The 27,616-nt window shown below is 35.0% G+C and overlaps 2 protein-coding genes across 2 annotated transcripts in view; one reads left to right on the top strand and one right to left on the bottom strand.

Annotated features, from left to right (window-relative positions):
* Positions 1-27,616, bottom strand: part of LOC132103913 (large ribosomal subunit protein P1) — a 241,786-nt gene that overhangs the window by 84,131 nt on the left and 130,039 nt on the right. The window lies entirely within an intron of this gene.
* Positions 548-26,151, top strand: dennd3a (DENN/MADD domain containing 3a). Its single transcript, XM_059508976.1, has 24 exons — positions 548-765; positions 2,410-2,604; positions 3,404-3,692; positions 3,774-3,889; positions 4,066-4,196; positions 4,275-4,386; positions 4,527-4,646; positions 5,588-5,806; positions 5,960-6,075; positions 6,825-6,980; positions 8,795-8,891; positions 8,982-9,085; positions 10,134-10,315; positions 11,313-11,843; positions 15,575-15,834; positions 15,917-16,087; positions 17,516-17,645; positions 18,311-18,418; positions 20,353-20,492; positions 22,445-22,605; positions 23,293-23,432; positions 23,961-24,079; positions 25,388-25,525; positions 25,606-26,151. The coding sequence occupies exons 2-24, from the start codon at positions 2,521-2,523 to the stop codon at positions 25,807-25,809; spliced, it is 3,828 nt and encodes a 1,275-aa protein (XP_059364959.1). The 5' UTR covers positions 548-765; positions 2,410-2,520; the 3' UTR covers positions 25,810-26,151.

The following is a 27,616-nucleotide window of genomic DNA, read 5'->3' as shown; positions in this document are numbered from 1 at the left end:
GTGTTAATAATAATAGCCTTTGTTAAGAGTAAAACGGTTTTCATTATAATTATTATTATTATTTTAGAGTAGTAAAGGTGGCATTTAGGTCAGTGATCAGTCAGAAATAGACACTAGGTGGCGTCTTAGATTTAAAAATTATGCTAAGCTTTTGCATGAATTAACCCACGTGTAGAGTCAAGAGCACATGCAAAATAAAATGCATGTTAATTACTGTCGAATCGATAAACCTTAATTATTTCAGTTAAAAATCACTCTATGTGCTCTTTATAATATTCTTGAGTAATTGCGGATAGACTTAGTATTCTAATCCAGATGTTTTACAGCTCTGGAAGATTATTTTACGAATTCTACTATGTTGACGGCTTTGCTTATGAATATTAATGACGTAAGGTGACGTTTGGCTTGTAGTCCTACCTGACTGGTCAAAAAGCGAGCGATATTACGGTGACGGCGTGACGCAAGAATATTAATTAGGTCATCTGACTTAACGCTTCAGAAAGGTTACTAGGCAACGTCAGTGTTACCTAATACATATTCATGAGTCTAGTCTTTCCAATAGTAGGGTTGGTGTTTTCGGCATCAGAGGAGTTCCAGTTGCGGGGTTTCCATTGCTCACACACAAACTGAGTTTGACGGGTGTTTATAGTCACAACGAGGCGTGATTTAAACTGATTCTGACCTACATCATCAGCAGCGCTTTATTATCTCATTTTCAGTCGCGGTTTAAGTCACGCTCAGTGATTGACACGCCGCGGGACACAGGTTTGTTTACTTTACTGATTATAAATGAAAATTGTGTTGCTGTTGCTTACTGTTGTATCTTCATGCAAACAATCAGTCATTTAACTCGGATTATATTTCGCTTGTGTCAAAGACAGGACATTTCTTTATGTTCAGTCACTGTAACGTTATATTTTCTGCCTTTAAACTCGATCCGCTCGGTGTTTTTCTCTAGTTTCGGTTATGCTTGACAGCAGATGTGAAATAGTGCATGAGATATAACGTAATAATTTACGCAAAACCAGCCGATCATAACAAAGATCGTTTGTTTCGTTGAGTGATTGAGCTTGTTTACTGTGTTGTCAGTTGGCTTTTTCACAAAAAGAACTTTAAACTTTTGTCAATTTTGAGATTTGAGATATCTCTTTGTAAAAACAAGAGCCTCTAACACTAGCAATCCCTATCATATCCTATATTATTGTTTTCTTTTTATTTATTATAAAAAAATGACCCTCAAACACTAGCATTTTCTATTCTTTTTGTATTCTATATTCTTGTTTTTATCTGTACTCATCATTTAAACCATGCTCTTTTTATTTATTATTAAAAACACAGCACTTAGATATTATTGCCTCTCTGTTGGTTAAAATTGCTTATATTTTTCTCATTTGTAATTCGCCTTGGATAAAAGTGTCTGCTAAATGACTAAATTTATATATATATATATATATATATATATATATATATATATATATATATATATATATGTATATGTATGTGTGTGTGTGTATATATGTATGTGTGTGTGTATATATGTATGTATATATTACATATATACCATTTATATATTATACATTGTTGAAAAATTTAATAATGAACTTGTTTCTTTATGTAATTTAATACACCTATATAATACTGCTTATTGACTTAACAACTTAAATGTTTGTGCTGTGTGACATGAACTTTTAAATCATAAAAAGGGGGTCATGTATAATGATTATACAAAGGGCTAGAGCATGTTGTTTACAGGAGTTTTCACTGAAGTACAGCTAAACCGAAGGAGGTATGTGCTCAGAGGTGACAAACCTGTCTTTTCTTGGTTTTTCCCAACTGGTCTGACGTCTTTGTCAAACTTGGCACCAGCAGATGAATGCTCTCTCTGTCTCTACTCGACTTCACCCGCCGGTTTACTCAGGAATCATGTGTTGCAACTATGGCGTAAACACACGTACAGTCTTGGCATTTCTTGACAGGGCTGGTTTGGTTTGACAAGATCTGACAACTTTTATAAGTTTGGTGAATGCTGCTGACACATTCATCTATGAATCGGTCACTTCATCATTTGACTCAGATGGGAGACGCTGGATTGTTGACTCAGGAGTTTTGATTGTGAAACATAAGCCATGTTCTCACATTTTAGCTAGAGGTGGTTTTATGGGTGATAGTTTTTGTACCTCATACTGAGCAAACTTCCTTTTTTGTTTACATGCGTCTTCAAATACAATCCTCATAGCGGCAGTAGCTGCTTCTTACACAATATTTATAAGTGGTTTATTGTCTCTGTGATGTTCTGGTTTCTACATGTCGCATTACCAACCATAAGCAATAAGTAAAAGTAATAGTAATAGCAGTAGTGGTTGCTTTCACAGTCTGTAGCACAAACTGAAGTCTTATTCATTTCAAAAGACCTACAGGAAGTAGAAGAACCACAATGGGGCTGAAGACTGAAGACTGAAGACTTTTCTGAGTGTGCTGTGGAAGATCATCGACGGCCAGAGCTCAGCAGAACCGCTTCTGATGGCGGGAAACATCCCACCGGGTCTGTTGGAGGCCTGTGTGGTGCTCGGAGTATCTAATGAGCGTCTGAAAGACATACATCTGGTAAAACACACCGTTACATTTCAGTATTCACAGATATTCTGCACAAAATGGTGAAAAAAAAAGAATGGAAATGCTGTTTGAAACATTATTAATAAATATCAATAAAAATTATGGAATGCATATTAACAATACTTTTTTAATATATATAAAAAAAAAATATATATATATATATATATATATATATGTATGTGTGTGTATGCATTGTATATAACATATATAACATGACATTGTAATTAAATTTAAAATTAATAATGATAATAATGATATTATTAACACATGTTGTCATATTCTAAACATATTTATTATCTTATCAATAATTAAATGTAATAGTTTTTGAATAATACATAATACATTTATTAGTTTTTTTTAATAACAACACATTTAATACAAGTAATATTAATATATAACATATGACTATATTTAGTTTTTAATAATAATTATTAGTTATAATTTTTATAATAATAATAATTTCCAAAATGTCACCTGTGTGTATATATATAATATATTCATACACATTGAAAATCTTCATTAAATGTTTCAAATTTTAATAACAATTATAACATAAAAAATAATATATATATATTTATATTTATATATATATATATATCAATAAATGTAAAACCTTTCCAAAATGTAATTATGTGTGCATGTTTGTGTGTATGCATATATTTACATTTTATATATATATATATATATATGCACACACACAAACAAGATGAACACAGTTAGCATTTTTATTCATATAAAAATGCACACAAATACATTTCAATCTAAATTGTTGACTGTTCATCTTGTTTGGACGCAGCTGCAGGGTAAAGGTAAAGAGTCTCTGGTGGAGGCGGAGGTGCTGCAGGTTCACGCGCCTCCGTTTGTGACGAAGGAGAGCTCCAGTAACGGCACTCAACAGGATCTCGATGCAGCCTTCTGCAGAGGCCAGCGGAGACGCTCCTTTAAGAAGAAGAGAGACCGACTGCTTTCCACCATCAGCGACTCCGGCCAAACCAACGAACCAGTGGTGGCCGGCTCGGACGACCTCAGCGTACCTCAAAACATTGACCTGATAGCCCTGCTGCAGCTCTGCTTCCCAGGTGACCCTCGCAATCGCCTCAGTCTGAGATTGTGTGTTATTAATCAGTAAGGCTGACACTGTCTGGTTTGTCTTTGGACAGATGGGTTGAGAATAACCAATGAGAGCAGAGAAGACAGCTATCATTTCCTGGTGTTCACCGATGTGTTTGGGAACCAGACTCATGGTGTGGTGGCTCAGTACTGCAAACCGGTTCATGTGAGATCACTGGCTGCATCATATATACTAATACAATAATTATGATATCAAGCAAGAACTGCACTACCATTTAAAAGGGATCAGCAAAGATGATTCTTTATTGTTTTACTCCCTTCTGCTCATCAAGGCTGCATTTTCTTGATCAATAATACAATCACAAAATGTGCTTTTTTTAGTACCAACAAGATAACGGGATTCATCAAAATAGTCAGCAGTTGAAAAAACTGCAGCGTCTCTACACCACGTACAGCATATGTGTCATCTCCAAATATCCTTATTATAACGCCCTCAGAGACTGTCTGTCCAGGTAAAAGCCACTACATACTGTTATTTAGCTGTAACATGAAGTATTTGTTGTAACTGGTTTATTTCTCCTCTGTCATAGTTTCTTGCTCCAGCTGAAGACGTCCCGCATGTGTGACTTTGAAGAGCAGGTAAAGGAGTTTTCTGCCAAACTGGCTCTGGTCCCCATCCCACCCCCCGGGCCGCTGAATGTGGTGAGCATCTTTATCACCACAGTCATGCTGGAAAGGTTCACAAGAACCTGCACTATTTGGTTATACATTCGGTTATTTTACCTGTGCGGGCTGTTTCAGCTCACCTATTTCATTGTTGTTTTTTGTGAATGTTCCTCTAGGTGTTCAATCTCAGGCCCTTTCAGATTGAACTTCCCTCCCGACTGGATGTGGATCGGCCCGTCATGGACCTCGATCTTCACCTGCCCTTTCTGTGTTTCAAACCCGAACAGATCCTGCAGGTCTGGAGCTTCACGCCACCTCTTACAATCTTACATATCTGGACTACTAGTGTTAACTAAAACTTTTAAAAACATTTTTGTTCATTGAAATAAAGCTGAAATTAATTAGAATATAAATATTAGTTGCAGAATGTGAAATAAAATAATTACTAAAACTGAAATAAAAAAGATTTAAATAAAATTGAATTTAAGCTATATATATATATATATATATATATATATATATATATATATATATATATATATATATATACACACACAATTTATTAAATTAAATTAAATTACATTTATGCATTTAGCAGACGCTTTTATCCAAAGCGACTTACAGTGCATTCAGGCTATCAGTTTTTACCTATATATATATATATATATATGTGTGTGTGTGTGTGTATAAATGACTGGTTAGCATCCACTACTAGAGTGTTTTGCAGCCAACTTTTTTAAATCCTCCTCCTTCCCCAGCTCCACCTGTAAGGATCTGCTACGGTTATTTTATATGCTATTTGTGCAGCAGCAGTATGTCTTGATAAGTCACATAAGAAACCTGAAAATAATAAATGAAAAACTTTAAATGAAAATTAGAAATGTTGCACTAGCAATTTATAGAAATAAATTAAGTTTAAGATGTAGTATTATTAAAAACATGTCAAATTATGAAAAAATAAAAGTGATGAAAGCACATAACAAAATACCTAATAAAAGGTCATTCAAAATATGAATAAAAACCATAATAGTACTGTATATTAATGCTAAAACAACACCGGGACATACAGATTAGATTAGATACAGACTAGACTGCCACCAAACCAGTATAAACCATTAAGATTTTTGATCAAACTCAACCAAATCTTTATACAGGACATGCTTATGTTTTTACAGCTTGCTATATCCAATATAATTTCAAAGCAACTCAAAGGTCTTGCTGGTTATGTTGCTCTCAGATCATCAGCAGTATCCTGATGGAGCAGAGGGTGGTGTTTCTGTCCACCAACTGGGCCAAACTCACGCTAGTCTCCGAATGCTTCATGGTCTTCATTCACCCGCTGCGCTGGCAGCATCCGTTCGTACCCGTCCTGTCTCACCAAATGCTGGACTTCATCATGGCGCCCACCGCCTTCGTGATGGGCTGCCACACGTCCCACTTCGAGGAGGTCGCAGAGGTACGGACTTGGTTTGATTGCATGCTCCAAACCTTTTCCATTTAGCTTGAAAATGATGATTATGTGACATTCAAATCAATTATACTACACTAATAATAGTAAGCCAGACTTCTCATTGCTCAGTTGATGACAGCTTCCTGTTTCTTCTGAAAGGAGTTGGATGATCTGGTGCTTATAGACATTGACCAACGAACAGTGCTGTCTTCAACTTCAAACAGATTTGATCTTCCAGATGTGCCACTGACAGCCAGAGAATGTTTTATATTCCGGTAAGAGAATCGAAATTCCTGTTTCACTTTGCACACCATATTGTATGAAAGTTTGGTGGTCAGTAAGACTTTTTAATGTGAATGAATGAAGTCTCCAAGGCTGCATTTATTTGATCAAAAATACAGAAAAAAATGTAATATTATGAAATATTATTATCATTTTAAATATCAGTTTTCTATGTAAACATCTGTTCAAAAGTAATTTATTTCTGTGATGTGCAGCTGTATTTTCAGCATCATTACTGCAGTCTTCCTTGTCACATGATCTTCAGAAATGATAATAATATGCTGATTTGCTGCTCAAGAAACATTTCTGATTATCAATGTTGAAAACATTTCATATATTTGTGAAACCATTTTATTTTTCAAGATAATCTGGGAAAAAAAGACAGTATTTTAACATTTTAACACTGTAAACATGTCACACTGCACCTTTAATATGGATACCAACAGGGTGTTTTTGTAATTCATCACATGACGACATTATTTATAGTTTGAGGTGATTCACTGAATTTTACGCTCACTGTTGAACATGATCCTGCTGTGTACAAAGCGTCAAACTCAAAGGTGCCCAGAGACACAATTAAGTAAATTGCAAATAATGAACATAATCACTCCTAATAAACAGAGTCATCCATCACATAAACAGAGCGCTGCAGGGCTTAGACCGTGTGTTGTCAGTTCAGCTTCAGGTTGTGGTGTGAATGCGGAGCTGCAGTGTTGAGTGTGTTCTGTGTGTGTTTGTGTAGAGCTAAAGGACTGCAGCTTCACTATGATCTGGATGTGTGTCATGCCGCCAGCCACACTGACATCAACGGTCTGCGCGCTCACAGGAGACAGTGGCAGTGCAAAGTCAACTCCGTCATCCTGAACGTCTGCATGGAGCTCATCGTCAACATCTTCAGGTCTGAAGCTCAACACTTCTAGAGCTCATGCCATATGATGCTTCTGTCATTATATTATTTTCATTGTGAATTTGCACAGATGACTCTTAATATTGTGTTGACCATGTTTTCACCCTCTCTATGACCCCTTAAACTCCGTCCTACTCTATATTTAAGGTTTAAGTTATTTAACATTTTGTAAAAAATGTGTTATTATAAAAAATCTATTGTAAAAAATCTAAATAAAAGTAAAAATTTTATTTAGATTTTTTTTTGTTGTTGCCATAAATATTTTTAACAGTTGCACTTTAATTTACAGTACATGTACTTACCGTTCTGGAAACACAAGGTAACTACATGGGGTAAGGTTAGGTTTAGGGGTAGGTTCAGGGTTAGTACCTAGTTATTACATAGTTATTGTAATTACTAGAATAAGTACATAGTATGTACATGGGGAACAGGACTGTAAAATAAAGTGTTACCCTTTTAACTTTAAAATACTAAATTTACTAATACTGAAACACAAATTAAAAATAAATTAAAGCTAGGTAGAAATATTTCAACTAAATACCGTATTTTTCGGACTATAAGTCACACCCGAGTATAAGTCGCATCAGTCCAAAAATACGTCATCATGAGGAAAAAAACATATATAAGTCGCGCTGGACTATAAGTCGCATTTATTTAGAACCAAGCACCAAGAGAAAACATTACCGTCTACAGCCACCAGAGGGCGCTATATGTCTTCAGTGTAGACTACAGAAGCACTGAGCAGCATAGAGCGCCCTCTCGTGGCTGGAGACGGTAATGTTTTCTATTGGTTCATTTCTCTCGGTTCATGTCAAATTAATTTTGATAAATAAGTCGCACCTGACTATAAGTCGCAGGACCAGCCAAACTATAAAAAAAAGTGTGACTTATAGTCCGGAAAATACGGTATACAAATAAAATGACAAAATCACATCACACACTTACTAAAACTAATATTACACTTAAAAACTGAAAATAGTAAAATATAATATTATAATATAAATAATTCGATATAAATAATATATGATATAATAATAATAATACTATATAAATAATACTAAAATAACTCTGATGGCAACAAACAATGAAATCATCTGCATTTAATGTTTTTTCTTCTAAAAAGCCACAACCACAAAAAGCTATGTTTTATTTATATATAAAACATAGCTATATATAAAACATCTTCTCAGTTGTTAACTGAGAAGATGCGCAAATAAACGCTGAAAATGAACGTGGATTTGCGCAGCTTCTCAGTTAACATTGGCTCTGTGTAGTAACAGCTGCTCTATGTGAAATCACGCACCTGATGGAATTTACTGCTGATTAGAGAACCGGCTTTACTGACGGGATGCGCATTAACGATCGGCCGATCGTGATCGGAGCACCCCTAATATATATATATATATATATATATATATATATATATATATATATATATATATGTGTGTGTGTGTGTATGTGTGTGTGTGTGTGTGTGTATGTGTTTGTATGTATATACGTGTTTATATGTGTAAGTTAAATAACTTTAGGACACAGTGTTAAAATTAAACAAGCTATGTATGTCATATGTAAATGAGCTCATTTATGATTGGTTAAACTCAGAATGCTGTCATTTAGATTCAGAACTGAAACATTCTGTTATTTCTGCGGTGGTCTGATTTATTTGAAAACACAAGACTTTTTAAAGTTTTTTTTTTTTTTATTAAAGGTTAACAGAAGCATCCTGCAAATTCTTATTCAAAATATTGTTTCATGCTATGTGATGGATCTGAAATCCATATGTTTTCTTTTTCTGCTCTCTGTAGTGAGGTTTGTGATTTCCTGAACTATGGGCATCGTGTTTTCAACAGCGAGGAGTTCCTCAGGTCCAGAGAGATGACCGATCACACGTTCTACAAGAAGGTAAATAAATACTTGTGCCTGGTTTTACACCCAGCATGTGTTTCTCTACCAAACCCTCTCACTCATGCCTGTGTGTGTGTGTGCTTGTAGGTTTTAGACACTCATATATTCCACTCATTTCTACGGGACCGTTTGAACCAAAAGAATGACGCTTTCACTCGCATGCAGCTGAACATCCGCTCAGAGTCTCGCAGGTAAATAAAAGTCAACATTAATGGAATGGAATCTCATCTCTCTCTGTTTGTTTCCAGTTTCTGTTCATTAAATTAAATTAATATTGTGTTATTTTTCAGGTATTTTGCTTGTTTTGCATCACCAGCTCAATGCATATAAATGAAATGCATTTACAGTAAATAAAAATCGAGAATGCAGGACTAAAAGTTAATTGCAAAGCTTGCATGAATTGCGCAAAGCCGCAAACATAAAAATGATCGATATCTAAGTTTTGCATTTCTAATTCCTCTTTTTGAGGTAGAGTAGCACTTCTTCTCTAAGCGGATGCAGCACTAATGTAACGCCTGTGTGCAGTGTAAACAGTGACGGACAGTTAGATCACGTTTTCCTGGTGTCCTCAGGATAGCTCGTCAATAAAGTAACTGTTTACTCTTCAGCTGATCATGCATTAGGGATGTACTTGATGAAAACCTAATATGTTTAACTCATTGGTGACCAGAGACAGAGAACACAAATAGGTGTCAAATACAGGAAACAAAAAGCAGCATCACCTCCTCATTATGGATCTCTTTCAGTGTGATACTTTCTACTGAAGAAAAGTGAAGTTAACGTGACCTTTTATAATTTTTCCGTTTATACTGCATGTTTAGCATAGTTACCACAGATCATTTGGACTAGTCTCTTCCTGGTAACAGATACCAAGGAAAAGTAACCAGGGTTGTTATTTATTTTGGCATGACTTTTGTAACTTAACAGGTTTTGTAAGTTATTCCGCCACAGCAGCCAGTGTTTTACTTCTAAAAATAAAAAAGTCAGACATAGTTTTCCCGATCCTGCATGTTTAACTGCTGTCTCTGTAAGTGTACTTACTGTAAACATTTCCATGCATTTCTACTCATCGATGAACATATTGAAATGATTGTCAGTGGTACAGCAGGTCACACATGCAGTGTAAGATATTAGGTTAAAAATAACATAATTTCTCTTTAAGATTCAGTTTGGGTGGTGAAGTTCATCATCTGACATCAATGAGCTGAATTAAAACACGTCTCTGTCTCTTTTGCTCAGGATGAAGACCTTGACAGTGTCTCCACGCAGACCCACGATGGAGGCGATCAACCGCAAGTACGTCCAACCAGAGAACGGCCTGAACAGAAGGCTGGGGATGAGTATGCCAAACCTGGCAGATCACCGGCTGCTCACTGTCCCGATACGACAGACGTCCATGGGGACCATGACGTTCCAGAGCGGTGAGGGAAACTTGGCACCTCATATTCTGAAACAAGCCTTAGCCAGGGAAACTCCAGGGATTCGTGTGGTTTAATGAATGCAATTTGTTTTAATTGAAACAGGAATTTGAGCCATAGATATCGAAGGACAAGATATATTATCAAGGGTTTTAATGTGCTATTATTAGTCACCACTAGCAAACAAAAAATAATATAAAGTAAAATATATAAAGTATAAAACAAGTTATTGAGAGGAAAAAAAAATATTTAAGTACATTTTGATTTTGTTTTTTTTTCTAGCATTTTAAATTAGTAAGACTTATAATTTCTTTAAATAATTATTAATTGAATTATTTAATATTAAATAAAAGTATGAATATCATTTGAATAATAATAGTAATTTGAAGCCCCCCCCCCCACCCACGGTCCATCACAATATTATATGATATAAAACATTATGTTATATCATATAGACTGTAACTTTATTATAACTTTAATAGTATATAAATATATAAAAACACAATTCATTTTGTGATTCAACAACTGTTTATTCTTCAATTAAACTAATATTTAGTGAGAGAAAAAAATTAAGATGTTGAACTGTTTTTTTTTTTTTTAGAATTACATATTTGTTCATATTAAAATTATTAATATATTACTAATTATAATATTCATATTAATTCTATTAATTATGTGCCAATTTTTAAGACATCTTAAGGCTCCCTTGGAAGTCTGCTGAGATGTTTTGTTCATATCAAATAGCATATGCCCTGAACCAGCGATGTCATCAATATTTTATTTTTGTTCATTCTTCTGGAAGAGAAATATGCTGCTATATATTTATTTTGTCAACCTTCAGGTGTACACTAGCATATAGACATGCACTAAAAGCTATAAAACTTTTATTTTATATTTACTAAAGAAATTTAATTGTCCATTTAGATTTTTTTGTCACCTTTAAGACATTGAACAAAGTCATAGTGCATGCCACTTAGCTTTTATTTTATGTTAACAGCAGGTTCCTGGAGTCCCTCAAGGCCAATCAAAACCTTTAAACTCCCAGAATTCCCTCCACCGCTCTTCTACCAGTACGTTCAGAATTACTACAATGATCTCATCAGAGACTTGAGCAAAGCCATCTCCGGAGCATCCCCAGATGACTCCGCCCTCCTGGCACGTTACTATTACCTGCGGGGACTGGTGAACTCTGTTGCTGGGAAGCGTCTGGATGCCCTCACAGACTTCCAGAGCTTGTATAAGACAGACATGGACATCTTTCCTGCCGAGATGCTGAACGCACTGGTTGAGTCTCTACCGGCGGAAGAGAGGAGGACGGCCGAGCGACGCCCTGATTTGAAGCGTCTGATCAGCCGGGTGAAAAGAGAGAGTGATCGAGAGAGGGCTCGACCAGTGGATGGCGGGTCGGTGAAGAGATTCAAACTGCCCAAGAAACACTTGCACATGGAAGACTTTGTTCGGCGTGTTCAGGAGTCGGGCATCGTGAGAGATCAGGGCACCATCCAGCGGCTGTTTGAGGCGCTGACTGTGGGTGAGTTCAAAGTTCGTACATCAGCATAGAGCTGTCGTGTGACAAGCAAACTAATTGGCTAAGGAAACTGACAGAGATCAAACCTTTCCTGTTCTTGCAATCCAAGGCTGCATCTGAAAGATTATGCTGCTGACTTGTTGCTTTCCTGCCCTAAAAGAAATCTACTTCACAGGCAGTGCTTGTTTATGAAGTTACTTTATGAAACTGATTTCTGAGACAGTTTAATAGTTTAATGATCTTGAACAAAATGGAGGGAGCTTTGGTGATAACTAAGCTTGGTATAACTGGTAATAACTTGGTAATATGTTATTACTGCAGTCAGTACTAATTTATCGCTAGAAATTACATCAGAAGTGGAAGAAGTTAGTCAAAAACATAACACACAAGCAAGCCATCAACCTCAAATTTCAGAAGCCTTTTTTTCCCCATAAATTCTAGATAGATCTAGATAGATAGACAGGTAGATGATGGATGGATGAATGGATGAATGGGTAATTAGATAGGTATATGTGGATGGATGGATGGATGGATGGATAGATGGATGGGTAGATAGACAGGTAGATGATTGATGGATGGATGGATGGATGGATGAATGAATGGGTAATTAGATAGGTATATGTGGATGGATGGATAGATGAATGGTAGATAGACAGGTAGATGATTGATGGATGAATGGATGAATGGGTAATTAGATAGGTATATGTGGATGGATGGATGGATGGATGGATGGATGGATGGATGGATGGATGGATGGATGGATGGATGGATGGATGGATGGATGGATGGGTAGATAGACAGGTAGATGATTGATGGATGATGGGTGGATGGATAAATGAATGGGTAATTAGATAGGTATATGTGGATGGATGGATAGATGGATGGGTAGATAGACAGGTAGCTGATTGATGGATGGATGGATGGATTAATGGATGGATGGATGGATGGATGAATGAATGGGTAATTAGATAGGTATATGTGGATGGATGGATAGATGGATGGGTAGATAGACAGGTAGATGATTGATGGATGGATGGATGGATGAATGGGTAATTAGATGGGTATATGTGGATGGATGGATAGATGGATGGGTAGATAGGTAGTTGATAGATGGATGGATGAATGGGTAGATGGATAGCTATATGTAGATGACTGGATGGTAGATAGGCAGGTAGATGATTGAATGGATGAATGGGTAGATAAATAGGTATATGTAGATGGATGGATGGGTAGATAAACAGCTAGATGATGAATAGATGGACGGGTAGATAGACAGGCAGATGATAGATGAGAAGATGGATAGATGGTTAGCTAGGTTGATGATGGATGGATGTGTAGATTGACTGGTAGATGATAGGTGGAGGGATAGATAGATAGATAGACAGATGGATAATTTGATTAGATAATACTGGTATATATCCATTTGGCTGATGCAGCAGTTTTACTCTGTTCTATAGAATATATTGTTGGGATATCTTAAAAATACAGAGTAAAAATATACTGATAATATCTGCTTCCAATATCGGCCCATTCCAGCAGATAAAAATCATTGGAGTATGCTGATATTAATTTGGGCTAATAGTGATGTGGTCACCGATGTATCGTGCATTTTCTAGTGTTTTTGGTAAAACTGGCTTTGGTTTGTCAGGTGTGGATTTCACCTCCCAGTCTGTGTTTTACCTTGAGCTTGAGGGTAAGCATAGTTTGCATGTGCCATCAATACTAACAGCATCATGGCATGACTCCGTACTGTACCTGCATGAGCATGAATGCGCGCGTGTGTGAATGTATGCTCTTCAGGTAGTCGACATTCAGAGCTGCCATCTCTCACTCAGTATGTGTGTAAATCCTAGCTTTAGTCCTGTGTTCACTTGCTAGAGTAGCACAATGCTGGTTAATCATTTCCAGCCTATTTAAAGGCATGTAAAGTTTAAAGCCCTGTTACACATCACACATCAGTTCCTGGATGGTATTAGTAGAACAGGTTTGTGTTTGTCATGTGTGTCAAATGCAGTTCTTACTCATACACTCTTACTCCTCCTTTTATTTAAAAACATTTGAAGAATGCTTTAGTTAAAATTCAGGTTTTAAGGAGATATTTTTAGCTGTATTGTGTGCTGTTTGTATACATCTCACTGGAATTTACCATATTGTTTTATTGATTGGAGCCATAAAGTAAAGAAAGCACATTTAATCCCGATGACACGAGATCTCCAATAATTCATTCAGCATTTCCCCGTGATCATGTTCTCAAACTACATGATTTTCCTTCTTTTGTGTCATGTGGAAGAGACGTTTTGGTCATTTAAAGTCCACATCATATTTGAATATATCATTAAGATCACTAGGTCATATAACATTAAAGCTGCAGTTGGTAACTTTTGTAAAAATGTACTTTTTACATATTTGTTTAACCTGTCATTATGTCCTGAGTCTGACAGTAGAATATGAGATAGGTAATCTGTGAAAAAATCAAACTCCTCTGGCTCCTCCCAGTGGTCCTATTGCCATTTGCTAGAGCGTCAAAAGTTACCGACGGCAGCTTTAAATATGATTATATTTGAGTCTGTTCCTCACACAAAGCATCATATGACTTCAGAAGACCTGCAGTACAGTATAATGCATGAGTCTTGTGACTTTTTGCCACTTTTTTCCCCTTTCACAGTTCTTGGAAAAGGAAAGTCATACCGGTTTTTAACATGATGGAGAGTAAATGATGACTCTTTGATACTTCCATGTCCTACCAATTAAAATCAAAGTTTAAAAAGTAGTGTAAAAATGTAGAATTAAATGATAAAAAGTCAGATTATTAAACTGAATTAATAAATTAAAAATGTATTATATATATATATATATATATAATTAGATAATCAATCAAAGTTTAGAGACAAAAAGTGTAAAAATAAATAAAAATAAGATTAAACTAAGTAAATAAAATGGATTAGGATATATAAATGAATACATAAATACATTTGTATATTCAATCAATCAATTAATCAATCAATGAAAGTTTTTAGAAAAGTATAAAAAACATTAGAAATATGATTATTAAATACATAAAACTAGATTGAAATATATAAATAAATGAGAAAATTAAAAAGATTAAATGCATAAAACTAAAATAAAATATATAAATATATGCATATATAATTAAATTAGATATTTCAAACAATCAAAGTTTAAAGGAAAATGTAAAATGTAAAAATAAATGATAAATATGAGATGAAACTTAATAAATAGATGAAAATTTATTGAACTATATAATATTTAAATAAGATGATCCATCTGCATAAAAAAATTAAGATAAAACTGTAAAAAATTATAAATAGTAATTAAAATTACACTAAATAAAAAAACAATAGTTAATTAAATATTTGATTTAGATTTAGATTAAATTAAATAAATACGTGTATAATAAAAAAAAATCTATTATGTAATTATCAATTAAACAGTACAGTAGTATAGTGCATGTGGAAACAACTCGAAACATAACGTAATGTTATTTAAACTAAATCTTTTCCAAATAATAAATAAATAAAATAAAAAAACATATATTTTTCTTAGTTTATAAATATGTTAAATATCACAGTATAAATTGGGTAGCTGCTTTATACTCTATATTTATTTATTTACGGGTGCCTTGCACAAAGATGATGGTATTTGGTTTTCCGTGGCGTCTAAAAACCCAGGATCTACAGTAAAGTGCTCATGTTTGTAATATCTCCTCCACACAGGTAAGCAGAAGCAGGTGGATCCAGAGACCTTCTGTTTCTTCTACAACTTCTGGAAGGAGTCCGAAGTGGCGGCTCAGGACGTGGATCTGCCAGTCGTCGTGCTGGAGCACCTGGAGACTGACGAATGTGTCTACAAGCTCTCGTCCTCGGTGAAGACCAGCCACGGCGTGGGGAAGATCGCCATGACCCAGCGCAGGCTCTTCCTGCTGACGGAGGGCCGGCCGGGATACGTCGAGATCACCAAGTTCAGAGATATTGAGGTGAGGTTTCGCTCACATCGACCCGGCTTTAATAGTTTCTGCATTAACCGCTACTTTGAAAGGCTTTATTCTTCTCATCCAGGACGTGAAGATTTCTTCTGCACCTTTCCTTCTGCTGAGGATCCCGACGCTGAAGATCAAAACGTCCCACAGGAAGGAGACTTTCGAGGCCAATCTGAAGTCGGAGTGTGACGTTTGGCACCTGATGATCAGAGAGATGTGGGCCGGGAGGAAGATGGCGGACAATCATAAGGTTCGGTCTTTGCTTTAGCTAAAATTCATCTCCTGGATCAGCCAAACCCCTCGGACATAAAATATTTTCTCTAAGTTAATATTTCTACGATTTAACCAGTTAATCAGTTAACATTTTAATAAGTGTTTTTGATTGTTGTTGTTTTTTTACTATTTATTTACACTGTAGCACTGCACAATTTGGTCTATAAATTATAGGCCTATTATTAGGGGTGCACATAAGTTATATGCAGATGCGCATCCACGACCAAAAAAAAAATGAATTTGTAAATAAGTTCAGGCCGATCATTTGCATACCAACATGATTGACCGCTATTAATGCCAAATTACCATTTTGGACCGATAAACTGTAATACTGTATAAGATTTCTATTCCAACTTAAAGTATAAATATAGCCTCTGCCATTTTAAAAATATATCGTATTAGTAATTTTGTTTTACACAATGTAAGTTTTAGTACTAGTATGTTTTTAAATCTTCACTTTCGAATTTTAAAACCATCAAAAATGTATAGTTATATATAAAATTGTAGTAAAATTATAGAAATATATTAAAAATTATAGAAATATATTATTTTAATAAAATTAGTGCTGTCAAATGATTAATTGTGATTAATCACGTCCAAAATAAAAGTTTTTGTTTACATAACATGTGTGTATGCACTGTGTATATTCATTATGTATATATAAATACACACATATACAGTATATAGTTTATAGATGTATATATTTCTATTCATATAATTTATATGAATAAATGATAATGTATAATTTATATTAAAAATATATTAAATATATAAACTTTAAAAATGTATCCACTTTTATTTTGGATGCATTTAATCGTTTGACAGCCCTAAATAATTTAATTGTATTCATTAAGTATATTAATAATACATTTATTTTACACTGCCATTTACAGTACTAATAGGTTTAAATTCTTCACTTTCAAACGTTAAACCTCTGGCAAAAAAGCTGGCATTAAGTAAATCTGCGTTTACTTGACAGCAGGTTCATTATAAATGCTTTTTGTTACAAATTGAAAGTCCTGAAAACTCATGTCCACCACAATTATGTGAAAAAGCTGTCCTGATGGATGTTGCATTCCCAAACCTACATTAAAAGTGACATGCAGAGATGGAGTTTGTGTGGAGCAGCATTTACTGTGAACCTGAAAACACCAGAACAGAGTGTAAAAGTACACAGTGTCATTGTTTTTACTGAATGCCCCAGGTTTTAATGTGAGGTGACGGAGTTTAGCGCAGTTATGTAGGGTTTAGTTTCGGGTGGAGTTGCTCTCACTTTCTCAAATTGCTGCTCTGCTGACATGAAGCATGGTGACATTAATAGCTGTTGTCCCGAGGGTCAGGAGAGTCTCTCCTGTGCTGTAGACAGACACCCGTGTGAATGTGTGCTGTGATCTGTGTCCTGCAGGACCCTCAGTTCATGGAGCAGGCCTTGACTAACGTTCTGCTGATGGACGCTGTGGTCGGCAGCCTGCAGTCGCAGAAAGCCATCTTCGCTGCTACCAAACTGGCCTACTTTGATAAGAAGAAGCATGAGGGTGTGTATCACTCAATAAGTGCTGTTCTGAAGAACCACTTTTACTCCAGATTTCTTACTCTGGCTTTTTCATTTATGGCTGAACGTGCATAATTAATAAGTCATGCACGTGTATATACACACACACACACACACACACACACACACACACATATATATATATATATATATATGTGTGTGTGTGTGTGTGTGTCACTCAATAAAAAAAAAGATAATTAATTGCTCGTTATTTAGTAATTAATCAAGATTGTTATACAATTATCTTATTTTTATATTATTATTAAATTAATTATTTTCATAATTTTTAAATGTGTGTATATGTATGTAGACACACATTTGAATAAATTACATATTTTTATATGTGACTTATTGTATTTATCAAAATGTTTGTTTTATTTGTTTTTCAATTATATTTAAATAAGATTTAAAAAATATATATATATTTTTTTTTAAGTTCAATAAATGCATGATGCTTTCAGAGAAAATGACATATGTAATGAGGAAATGTAATGTTATGTAATCTTTGTGATCTCAATATTTACAATAAATGAGCAGTCTGAAGGCATTAGTTGGACCTAAAAACAGCAGAGTATAAGTCACCAACAGTGTGTGATAAATGACCGTGTTTGTATTTAGTGACTGTCTCTGTCTCTGGGTGTATTGTAGTGCCCACGACGGTCCCTGAAACTACATCTGAGACCCTGAAACACAAGATCAACCCGTCTCTGGACCAGACGGCTCCTCAGGCGGTGGATATCCTGCTCTACACACCTGGTTGGTCTGCTGAACGTCTTTTGTGTTTAGCAAAATAAAGAAAGGAACGCAGAGTGCAGTATTTAACTGTTTAGAATAGAGCAAGCCAAACACGTGTGTCTCATATCAAATTGGCTTTAGCTTTCAAGTGTCTCTCACCCAGATCAGCCAGTTTCCCCTGGTGTTTCCACAGACGTGTCACTGGTAGAAGGGTAGTGTGTTACTCCAGTGACCTGTTCACATGTTTCTGTGTGATCCTGCGAGCATGGAGAAGAACCGGTTTTCCAGTCCGTTTCGCAGAAAGCACCCAGGGCTGAGTTTCCATGCTCTCTTATTTCCTTCCAGTGTACAGTTATGCCATATTCACCCTTACTGGACTCATTCAGGAGTCAGGACAGATGTCATTAAGATTTCCTCTGAGTGACGTACTGTAAGTGAACTGGGTGAAACACAAACATTTGTTCAAGGATCTCAAGCACTTCATTCTTTACTGTGTTTGTAAAAGGCATAATGAAGCTAAACAAGCACAACTCCAGGTCAGGTTTTGGGGTTCTTTGATTTGAGGGTGCCCTCAGAGATTAGATTGCTAAAATCAGATAGAGCTGTTTATGCCAAAAACATCTGGAATTTTTTTCTAAATCCTGTTAAGATTTTTTGCATGCTCCAACTTTTTTTTTTTTTTGGCATTTTTTTTTTTTTTTTGGGATGCTCCAAGCTTTTTTTTTTTTTTTTTTGCATTTAAAATGGTTTTATTATTATTATTTTTTTGGGGGGATTTCTACATTATTTATATAAACTGTATTATCTTTATACATATTTTATTATTATATGAATATAAATAATTCATTTATATTTTCTGAAGAATGCATTTAAAAACCAAGCAAATTTCATCAAATACAATATCTGCCTATTCTATTGTTTCAGTCATAATTATAACGAAACAGAATATTTGTAAACCTTTTTATTGATGTATTGAATTAATTACCACAGTTACTTCATTTGTATATTAAATTAATTAACCATGGATTCATTATGTGTCTGGAACTTTTTACCTGATTCAAATCTGATGAGCACCAAAAATTGAGCATTGAAATGAGCATCTAATATATATATATATATATATATATATATATATATATATATATATATATATATATATATATATATATATATATATATATATATATATATATATATATATATATAATTGACATATTGCATTAATGCATAGCTATGTTCTTTGATTTCAGAACTGCGTGTTCTTCAATAAAGAAAGTAGTTATTAAGACAAAATAGAAATTAATATGTTTAGTTTCCATATTGATAGCTTTTTAATTATTTCATTAGAATGTAATTAATCAGATTTAATATATTAGTTAATGAGTAAATGCAGCCTCAATTGTTTATGATATTCTGGCTCAATAAAAGTTCACTGAATGCATTTAATCTGTGTAAAAGTGTTACTCAGTGTGTATTTAGACCAGGAGCACGCTACGATCGTCTTATGTGTTTTTGATTTGTTAGGTTTCACTGCTGTCAGCCGTTGATCAAGGACTTGTCATATGACTCTGATAAGAATCACAAATCAGTTTTCAGTCTTTCTTTTGTGGAACACAAAAACACTCCTGTTGATTCAGCTGAACGTAATGACAAAAGTCACATGCTTTCTTTCCACGTCTGAGGACTGACAAACTGTAAAAATCTCACGTTAGAGAGAGAACAGAAGATGGTGGTGTTTTTTGTGAGACTGACTTTCTTGTCACCGGATGTTATAATTTAGCACAGATGTATGTCTCACTCAGTGTATGTAGACACACATCCTCCCTCAGATTGTGTAAGTTTTCTAGTTAGGGCTTGTGACACAGCAGGGAGGATTTTACCAGCATTCAGAAGGAAACTGAACTGTTATGAAAGCCAGAGGCTCGTCGTGTAAGCATCACTTGTGTGTTTTTTAGGGCAGCTGGGCGTTTCAGAGCTGGACGGCGGTGGAAACCCAAAGCTGTGGTGCGCTTTGAGCGATGGGAAGGTGCTGGTGTTTGACGCGGCCAGCTGGACGATGCAGCACAACTCAGTTCAAGTGGGAAAGTCCGGTCTGGTGAGGAAACCATATTATAATGCAATAATAATACAAACAATACTCTTGCATGTAAGCACCAAAAAACAATAATAAAACAACAAAAAATATTCCTGCACGTAAGCTTCAAAATGTAATAATAAAACAACAAAAACTACTCCTGCACGTAAGCAATAAAATGCAATAATAATACAAAAAATACTCCTGCACGTAAGCATTAAAATGCAATAATAAAACTACAAGAAATACTCCTGCACGTAAGCATTAAAATGCAATAATAAAACTACAAGAAATACTCCTGCACGTAAGTATTAAAATGCAATAATAAAACTACAAGAAATACTCCTGCACGTAAGCATTAAAATGTAATAATAAAACTACAAGAAATACTCCTGCACGTAAGCATTAAAATGCAATAATAAAACTACAAGAAATACTCCTGCACGTAAGCATTAAAATGCAATAATAATACAAAAAATACTCCTGCACGTAAGCATTAAAATGCAATAATAAAACTACAAGAAATACTCCTGCACGTAAGCATTAAAATGCAATAATAAAACTACAAGAAATACTCCTGCACGTAAGCATTAAAATGCAATAATAAAACTACAAGAAATACTGCACGTAAGCATTAAAATGTAAGAATAAAACTACAAGAAATACTCCTGCACGTAAGCATTAAAATGCAATAATAAAACTATAAGAAATACTCCTGCACGTAAGCATTAAAATGCAATAATAAAACTACAAGAAATACTCCTGCACGTAAGCATTAAAATGCAATAATAATACAAAAAATACTCCTGCACGTAATCATTAAAATGCAATAATAAAACTACAAGAAATACTCCTGGACGTAAGCATTAAAATGCAATAATAATACAAAAAATACTCCTGCACGTAAGCATTAAAATGCAATAATAATACAAAAAATACTCCTGCAATAAAATGCAATAATAATACAAAAAATACTCCTGCACGTAAGCAATAAAATGCAATAATAATACAAAAAATACTCCTGCACGTAAGCAATAAAATGCAATAATAAAACTACAAGAAATACTCCTGCACGTAAGCAATAAAATGCAATAATAAAACTACAAGAAATACTCCTGCACGTAAGCAATAAAATGCAATAATAATACAAAAAATACACCTGCAAGTAAGCAATAAAATGCAATAATAATACAAAAAATACTCCTGCACATAAGCAATAAAATGCAATAATAAAACTACAAAAAATACTCCTGCACGTAAGCATTAAAATGCAATCATAATACAAAAAATACTCCTGCAAGTAAGCATTAAAATGCAATAATAAAACTACAAGAAATACTCCTGCACGTAAGCATTAAAATGCAATAACAATACAAAAAATACTCCTGCAATAAAATGCAATAATAATACAAGAAATACTCCTGCACGTAAGCAATAAAATGCAATAATAAAACTACAAGAAATACTCCTGCACTTAAGCAATAAAATGCAATAATAATACAAAAAATACTCCTGCACGTAATCATTAAAATGCAATAATAAAACTACAAGAAATACTCCTGCACTTAAGCAATAAAATGCAATAATAATACAAAAAATACTCCTGCATGTAAGCAAAATGTTGTATGTGCCAACTGAGACTCGTCATGGCACTTGTATACTGTTGTTGTTTTCTCATTGGTCTTCAATGAGATTGCTTTCAATTGCTTCTATTGTTCTCATTTGTAAGTCGTTTGGATAAAAGTGTCTGCTAAATGATTAAATGTAAATGTGCATTACACCCGCATGCTGCATCTATGACATAATTTCCCCCTTTTTTGACTCCACCACATTAGTGGGATGCAATATAGTCATGGAAACTATTAGTGCACGTTACAGTTCTCATAGTAGTGCTGCCCCCTGCTGGTAACTGTATTAACACACTTGTTCATTTGTTTTCACTTGTTAATTTGACTTGTTTGCACTCCTGTCAGAATTGCATGCTGGCAGTGAACCAGCAGCAGCTGTGGATCGGCTCAAAGGATTCATTCATTTACATCATAAATTCATGGAGTGTTTCCTGCAATAAACAACTGATGGAGCATCGTGGTGAGGTCACAGGACTCGCCCTGGAGGAGAGAACAGACAAATTCAGGTAACGGAGACTAAAAAGGACTGGCAATGAAGGAATAGTTCACCCAAGAATAAAATATACTCCCCCTCAGGCCATCAAGACATAGATGAGTTTGTTTTTTAATCAGATTTAGAGATATGTAGCATTGCATCACTTGTTTACCAGTGGATTCTCTGCAGTGAATGGGTGCCGTCAGAATGACAGCTGATAAAAACATCACAATAATCCACAGCACTCCAGTCCATCAGTTAATGTTTTGAGAAGTGAAAAGCTGCGTGTTTGTAAGAAACAAATTCATCAAAATGATGTTTTAACTTTCATCTCTTTTGGCAAAACTCCATGATAAAGCTTTCTCCAGTGAAAAAGTCCATCTCCTGTTGTTTCTCACATCAATTTGTTTTGGATTGTTTTGGTTTGTAAACAGTGCTTGATCTGTGCAGATTTCTCTCCTGATTCAGACCAAGACCACGTTTTCACTGGAGAAAGCTGGAAGCAAAGTTAAAACGTGTTATTGATTTCATTTATTTCTTACAAACACGCAGCTTTTGTCTTCACAGGATGTTAACTGATGGACTGGAGTGGAGTGTATTACTTGTGGATTATTGTGATGTTTTTATCAGCTGTTTGGACTCTCACTGGTGAACAAGTGATCAGAATCTAGACATCAGTGCTGATTGAATTGATCTTTTGACCTGGTGTCCGTGACAGTCAAACGATGGCGTACTCGTGCAGTAAGGATAGCAGTGTGGTCGTGTGGGACGTGTCCACGCTGCAGGTCAAACGACAGTTCAAAGTCTCCTGTGACAGACTGCAGTCCATCCAGATCCATAACGGCATGCTGTGGTGCTGTAAGTCTGCCTCTCCTACTACTACAAATGCTCTTCTATTATATCAATGAATGAATCTTCAGTTTTGACCAAAACCGTTACGAAAGGGCTGAAATCATTGATAATTGCATTAAACATTGTGCTTTGATATTTTGACTTTTAAAGGCTTTCAAATTTTGATAGGAAAAAATTTCTCGGGAGTATTTTGCTAAATATACTGTATGCACTATTATGATTTTACTTAACCTGTTATCTAATGTATGTTTGAATAAATCTGTCATGAAATCTGTCAAGTTTTATTACAGACATATTTTCAATATTTATATTTAAATAATGCATTGGAGTAGAACTATAATAATATCAGTAAAAAGGTTTATTCAAAAAACTGCATGTGCAGTTCAAATGTTTATATGCAGTTTCAGTTTTTTCAGAGTGTTGATTATAAAGCATTATATGATTAATAAATAAGCTTTGGGTTTCTGCTAAATGACAACTTTCTGCTTGCGGTGATAGAATATTTTCAGTGCATAACTGATGTTTCGTATTAAGGTGGAGGTGATTGTTTGCTGGAAGTGCGCAGGAACGGCACGGTTCATCGTAAGGTGTCTCTTCCAAATCACCTGCTGAGCTCACCGAGGGGCTTCAGCAGTTTCCTGCTCTTTAACGAGGTAAACATCCCCTGTAGCCTCAGTTTCACCCTGATTCTGCATGAGGCTGTGTCCATCCAGCTGGGCCCTGAGTCAGCAGTTAATGAAGCACACGTGTCTGGTCTCTCTGATGAACTGTGAGGGGACCAGCTTTGATCATTTCCCAGAAAAGGTGCTGTGTGGATGCTCGGCCCTTCTGGGTGGCTCCTAGATGGTTCTAATAGGACTGGAAAATTAATCAGATTTTTATTTTTAATTATGATTTTAGGTAGTTTGTGGATGTGCACTGCTACATAGATAATGCTATATATGTTGATACAATTTTTTTTAAAAACATATATATTTTTTTACTATCTCTTTATTAAGATTTTTACATTGACACAAAAACGAAAAACATTCCAATACAATTTTTTACACTTTTATACAAATCCTAATTTAACCATTTAACCACATCATAATGATATATGGAAAAAGTCAATAAAATAATATGGGGGGAGGGGTGTGCGGGTGTTACATTTTTTTAACTACTTTATAATTTATTTAAAATGTGTGCATGTATATATGTATATATATATATATATATATATATATATATATATATATGTGTGTGTGTGTGTGTGTGTGTGTGTTTGTTTGTTTGTTTGCTTGTTTATTTATTTGAACTACCAGTCAAAAGTTTGGGGTCAGTACATTTTTTTTTATGTTTTTGAATAAAGTCTTTTTTAAATTTATTTGATCAAAAATACTGTAAAAACAGTAGTATTATTAAATATTATTACAATTTAATATAACAGTTTTCTATGTGAATCTGTTAGAGTGTAATTTATTTCTGTGATCAAAGCTGTATTTTCAGCATCATTACTCCAGTCTTCAGTGTCATATGATCTTCAGAAATCATAACAATATGCAATATACAATTTTTTGATTTAATAAAAAAAAACAAAAAAAACGTTTTATTTGAAATAAAGTCTTTACTGGCACTTTTGATCAAGTTAATGAATCCTAGCTTGCATAGCTTGAATAAAGCATGCATTTAAAACAAAAACAAAAAAAACCCGAAATTGTCTATTATTTTTTTATGTTAGATTTTTATTTACATTTTTAATATACAGTAAAAAAAAATTTCTTTCAATACATGCATGAGGTTTCCAAATTCAACAAGTAATTACAATCTCATTTTTATAATTAGAACAATTGTGTTTTTTGCAGTAACTGAGTTAATGAAAGTTTGTGACCTGTCTTACTCCAGACAGTGCCCTTCTAAAGCATCACTCAAATAAAGTATGATGAGCCTGATTGTTAACTGACTTGTGCTGGGAATGATTGCAGTCTCAGCAGCTGTGGGCAGGTTTCGCAGACGCAGGGGAGCTGTGTGTGTGGCACTGCAGAGACCTGAACAAACCCTTCATCAGGATCCAGCTCAAAGACTGCACCGCCGTCGTCTGCATGATCAGAGTCAAGAACCAGGTGAGACACCGCTCGCGTTCATCTGTCCAGATGTGTGAGTAGAACATAAAGAGTGACATCACAATCTCTCCCGGTCTCAGATCTGGGTGGGCTGCCACGGACGCAGCCCCGAGGGGAAAACCCGCGGGAAGATCTACGTGTTGAACAAGGATCGATACACGGTGGAGAAGGAGCTGATGGCACATGAAGACAGCGTCCAGACTCTGTGCTCGGCTGAAGATCGCTACGTGCTCAGTGGAGCCGCGCGGGCCGACGGAAAAATCGGCATCTGGAAAGTTGAGTAGAAACCAGCCGGAACATGTGATCCATTTCAGACAAATGAAGCGTGTCTTCAAACGGAGCAGTGTAAATGAAGAAACGCAGTGCATGCACACATGGCCAGACTTACATGCACTTTATCACATGCATGTCATCATTTAAGTGTTCATGTGCTTGTTACATGAATGTCAATATAGAAGGGAAGGACATTTATACACTACATTTTATATAAATTCTTCAGTGTTATATCAGTATTTATGTACCTCGTTCCTGTCTGAATGTGATTTATGATTTAAGGGTTTCCTCTGGACTGTTATTAGATGAGTTCAAGGCCAAAAACAGCACACTAAGGGAGACACATGTGCCAGTGTAAACATTTATTAGCACTCAAACACCCGCGCAGGGAAAGAAAGTCTGCTTTGAACTGTGTTATAGGCCAGTTAGCACTCTAGTTTATGAAATACTTGTATATGTGAAAACACATTTGTTTGAATTTGTAAAGGGATAATTGTTTGATTACTTGATCATCTTTGAATAATGAACAGCTGGTGGCATTTTAAAAGATGTGAAAATGCACTTTAGTCTCCAACACTACTTATCTTCTCGATGATAAAAGTAGTTTAGATGTGTATTTTTTTTAAGTAAAAGAAGAACAATAAGCCTAACTGATGAGTCTGAATTTTCAGTGCCTTTAAACGTAATGACGGTCTTACTGGCTGCGTGCATATGTCTCACACCATAACTTTTGTAAATGCAGTTTATCGTTTGCTATATCTGTATTTATCTATGCGAAATCGATTTTTATTGGCCAAAGCGTTTTACTTTTGTATTTGTTCATAAATGTCATTTTGAAGACTGGGGTTTAGATAATCATTTTAGATGAAATGAACAAAGACTTGTGTATTAAACTAATAAAACTCTCTGGACTTGTATTTTGTAGTTTTCCTTTGATCCACCACTAGAGGGCAGCAGAGTCTTTCTCGTTCTCATCTTTACAGCTTCCTGTCTAGTGTACTTGAAATACTAGTACACTAGTTATTGAATGGTATATAAAAATGTCTACACCTTTGGCAGTGTGATTATATAATGAGAATAATGAAATAATAATGCATGGTATAATATTCAGTGTAATATTTAATTTGCTCTGGTTGCATATTGCATATTTTGTCAAATGAAGCTGGTCTTCCAGAAAAATAGCATATTGTGCACAGCATGCATACTAGTAAGAGTAGAATGATAGTTCGCTTTTCATGACCTCTGTGTATCATGCCATATTCTCAATGCTTACATAAATTTAGACCTGTTAACAGAGCATTTATGTTATGGCCAACTGTTTTTAGTTGCAGAAAAATATGTGAAAATAAGAAAGTCTTGATTCAGTCTGTCATCTCGACTGTTGAAGTTGCAATGTTTTTATTTTATTTTCTCATATAGACGTCTCAGGAGAGCATCAACACGGTTCGCTTCACTGAAGGTTGTGAAGTCCATCTGTGGAGCACAGATTATGGTTTGTAATCTTCATCTCCAGAGATCAGGAGTCGTGTCGTTTAATCTCGTCTGAACCTCTCGTTAAAGTGTGTCGAGGAATTATGGGCAGCTGTGATCATTCATCTGACGCATAAACAGACCCAACACTGAGCTCGAGCAGGGATATACAGATATACCACTCTTAGTTTGACATGCTTCCCTATCTGTAAACATTTGATAGTCTTTTAAAGAGAGAGAGAGATGCATAACAAATATTTAAAAGTATGGATTGCACAAAAATTGCAATTCTATTTCTATAACTAACTGTTTTTGATTTTTTTTTTCATGCAGGTCTTTTATAGATGT

Source organism: Carassius carassius, chromosome 25, assembly GCF_963082965.1.
Source record: "Carassius carassius chromosome 25, fCarCar2.1, whole genome shotgun sequence".
NCBI lineage: Eukaryota > Metazoa > Chordata > Actinopteri > Cypriniformes > Cyprinidae > Carassius > Carassius carassius.
This window is presented reverse-complemented; position numbering and strand designations above follow the sequence as displayed.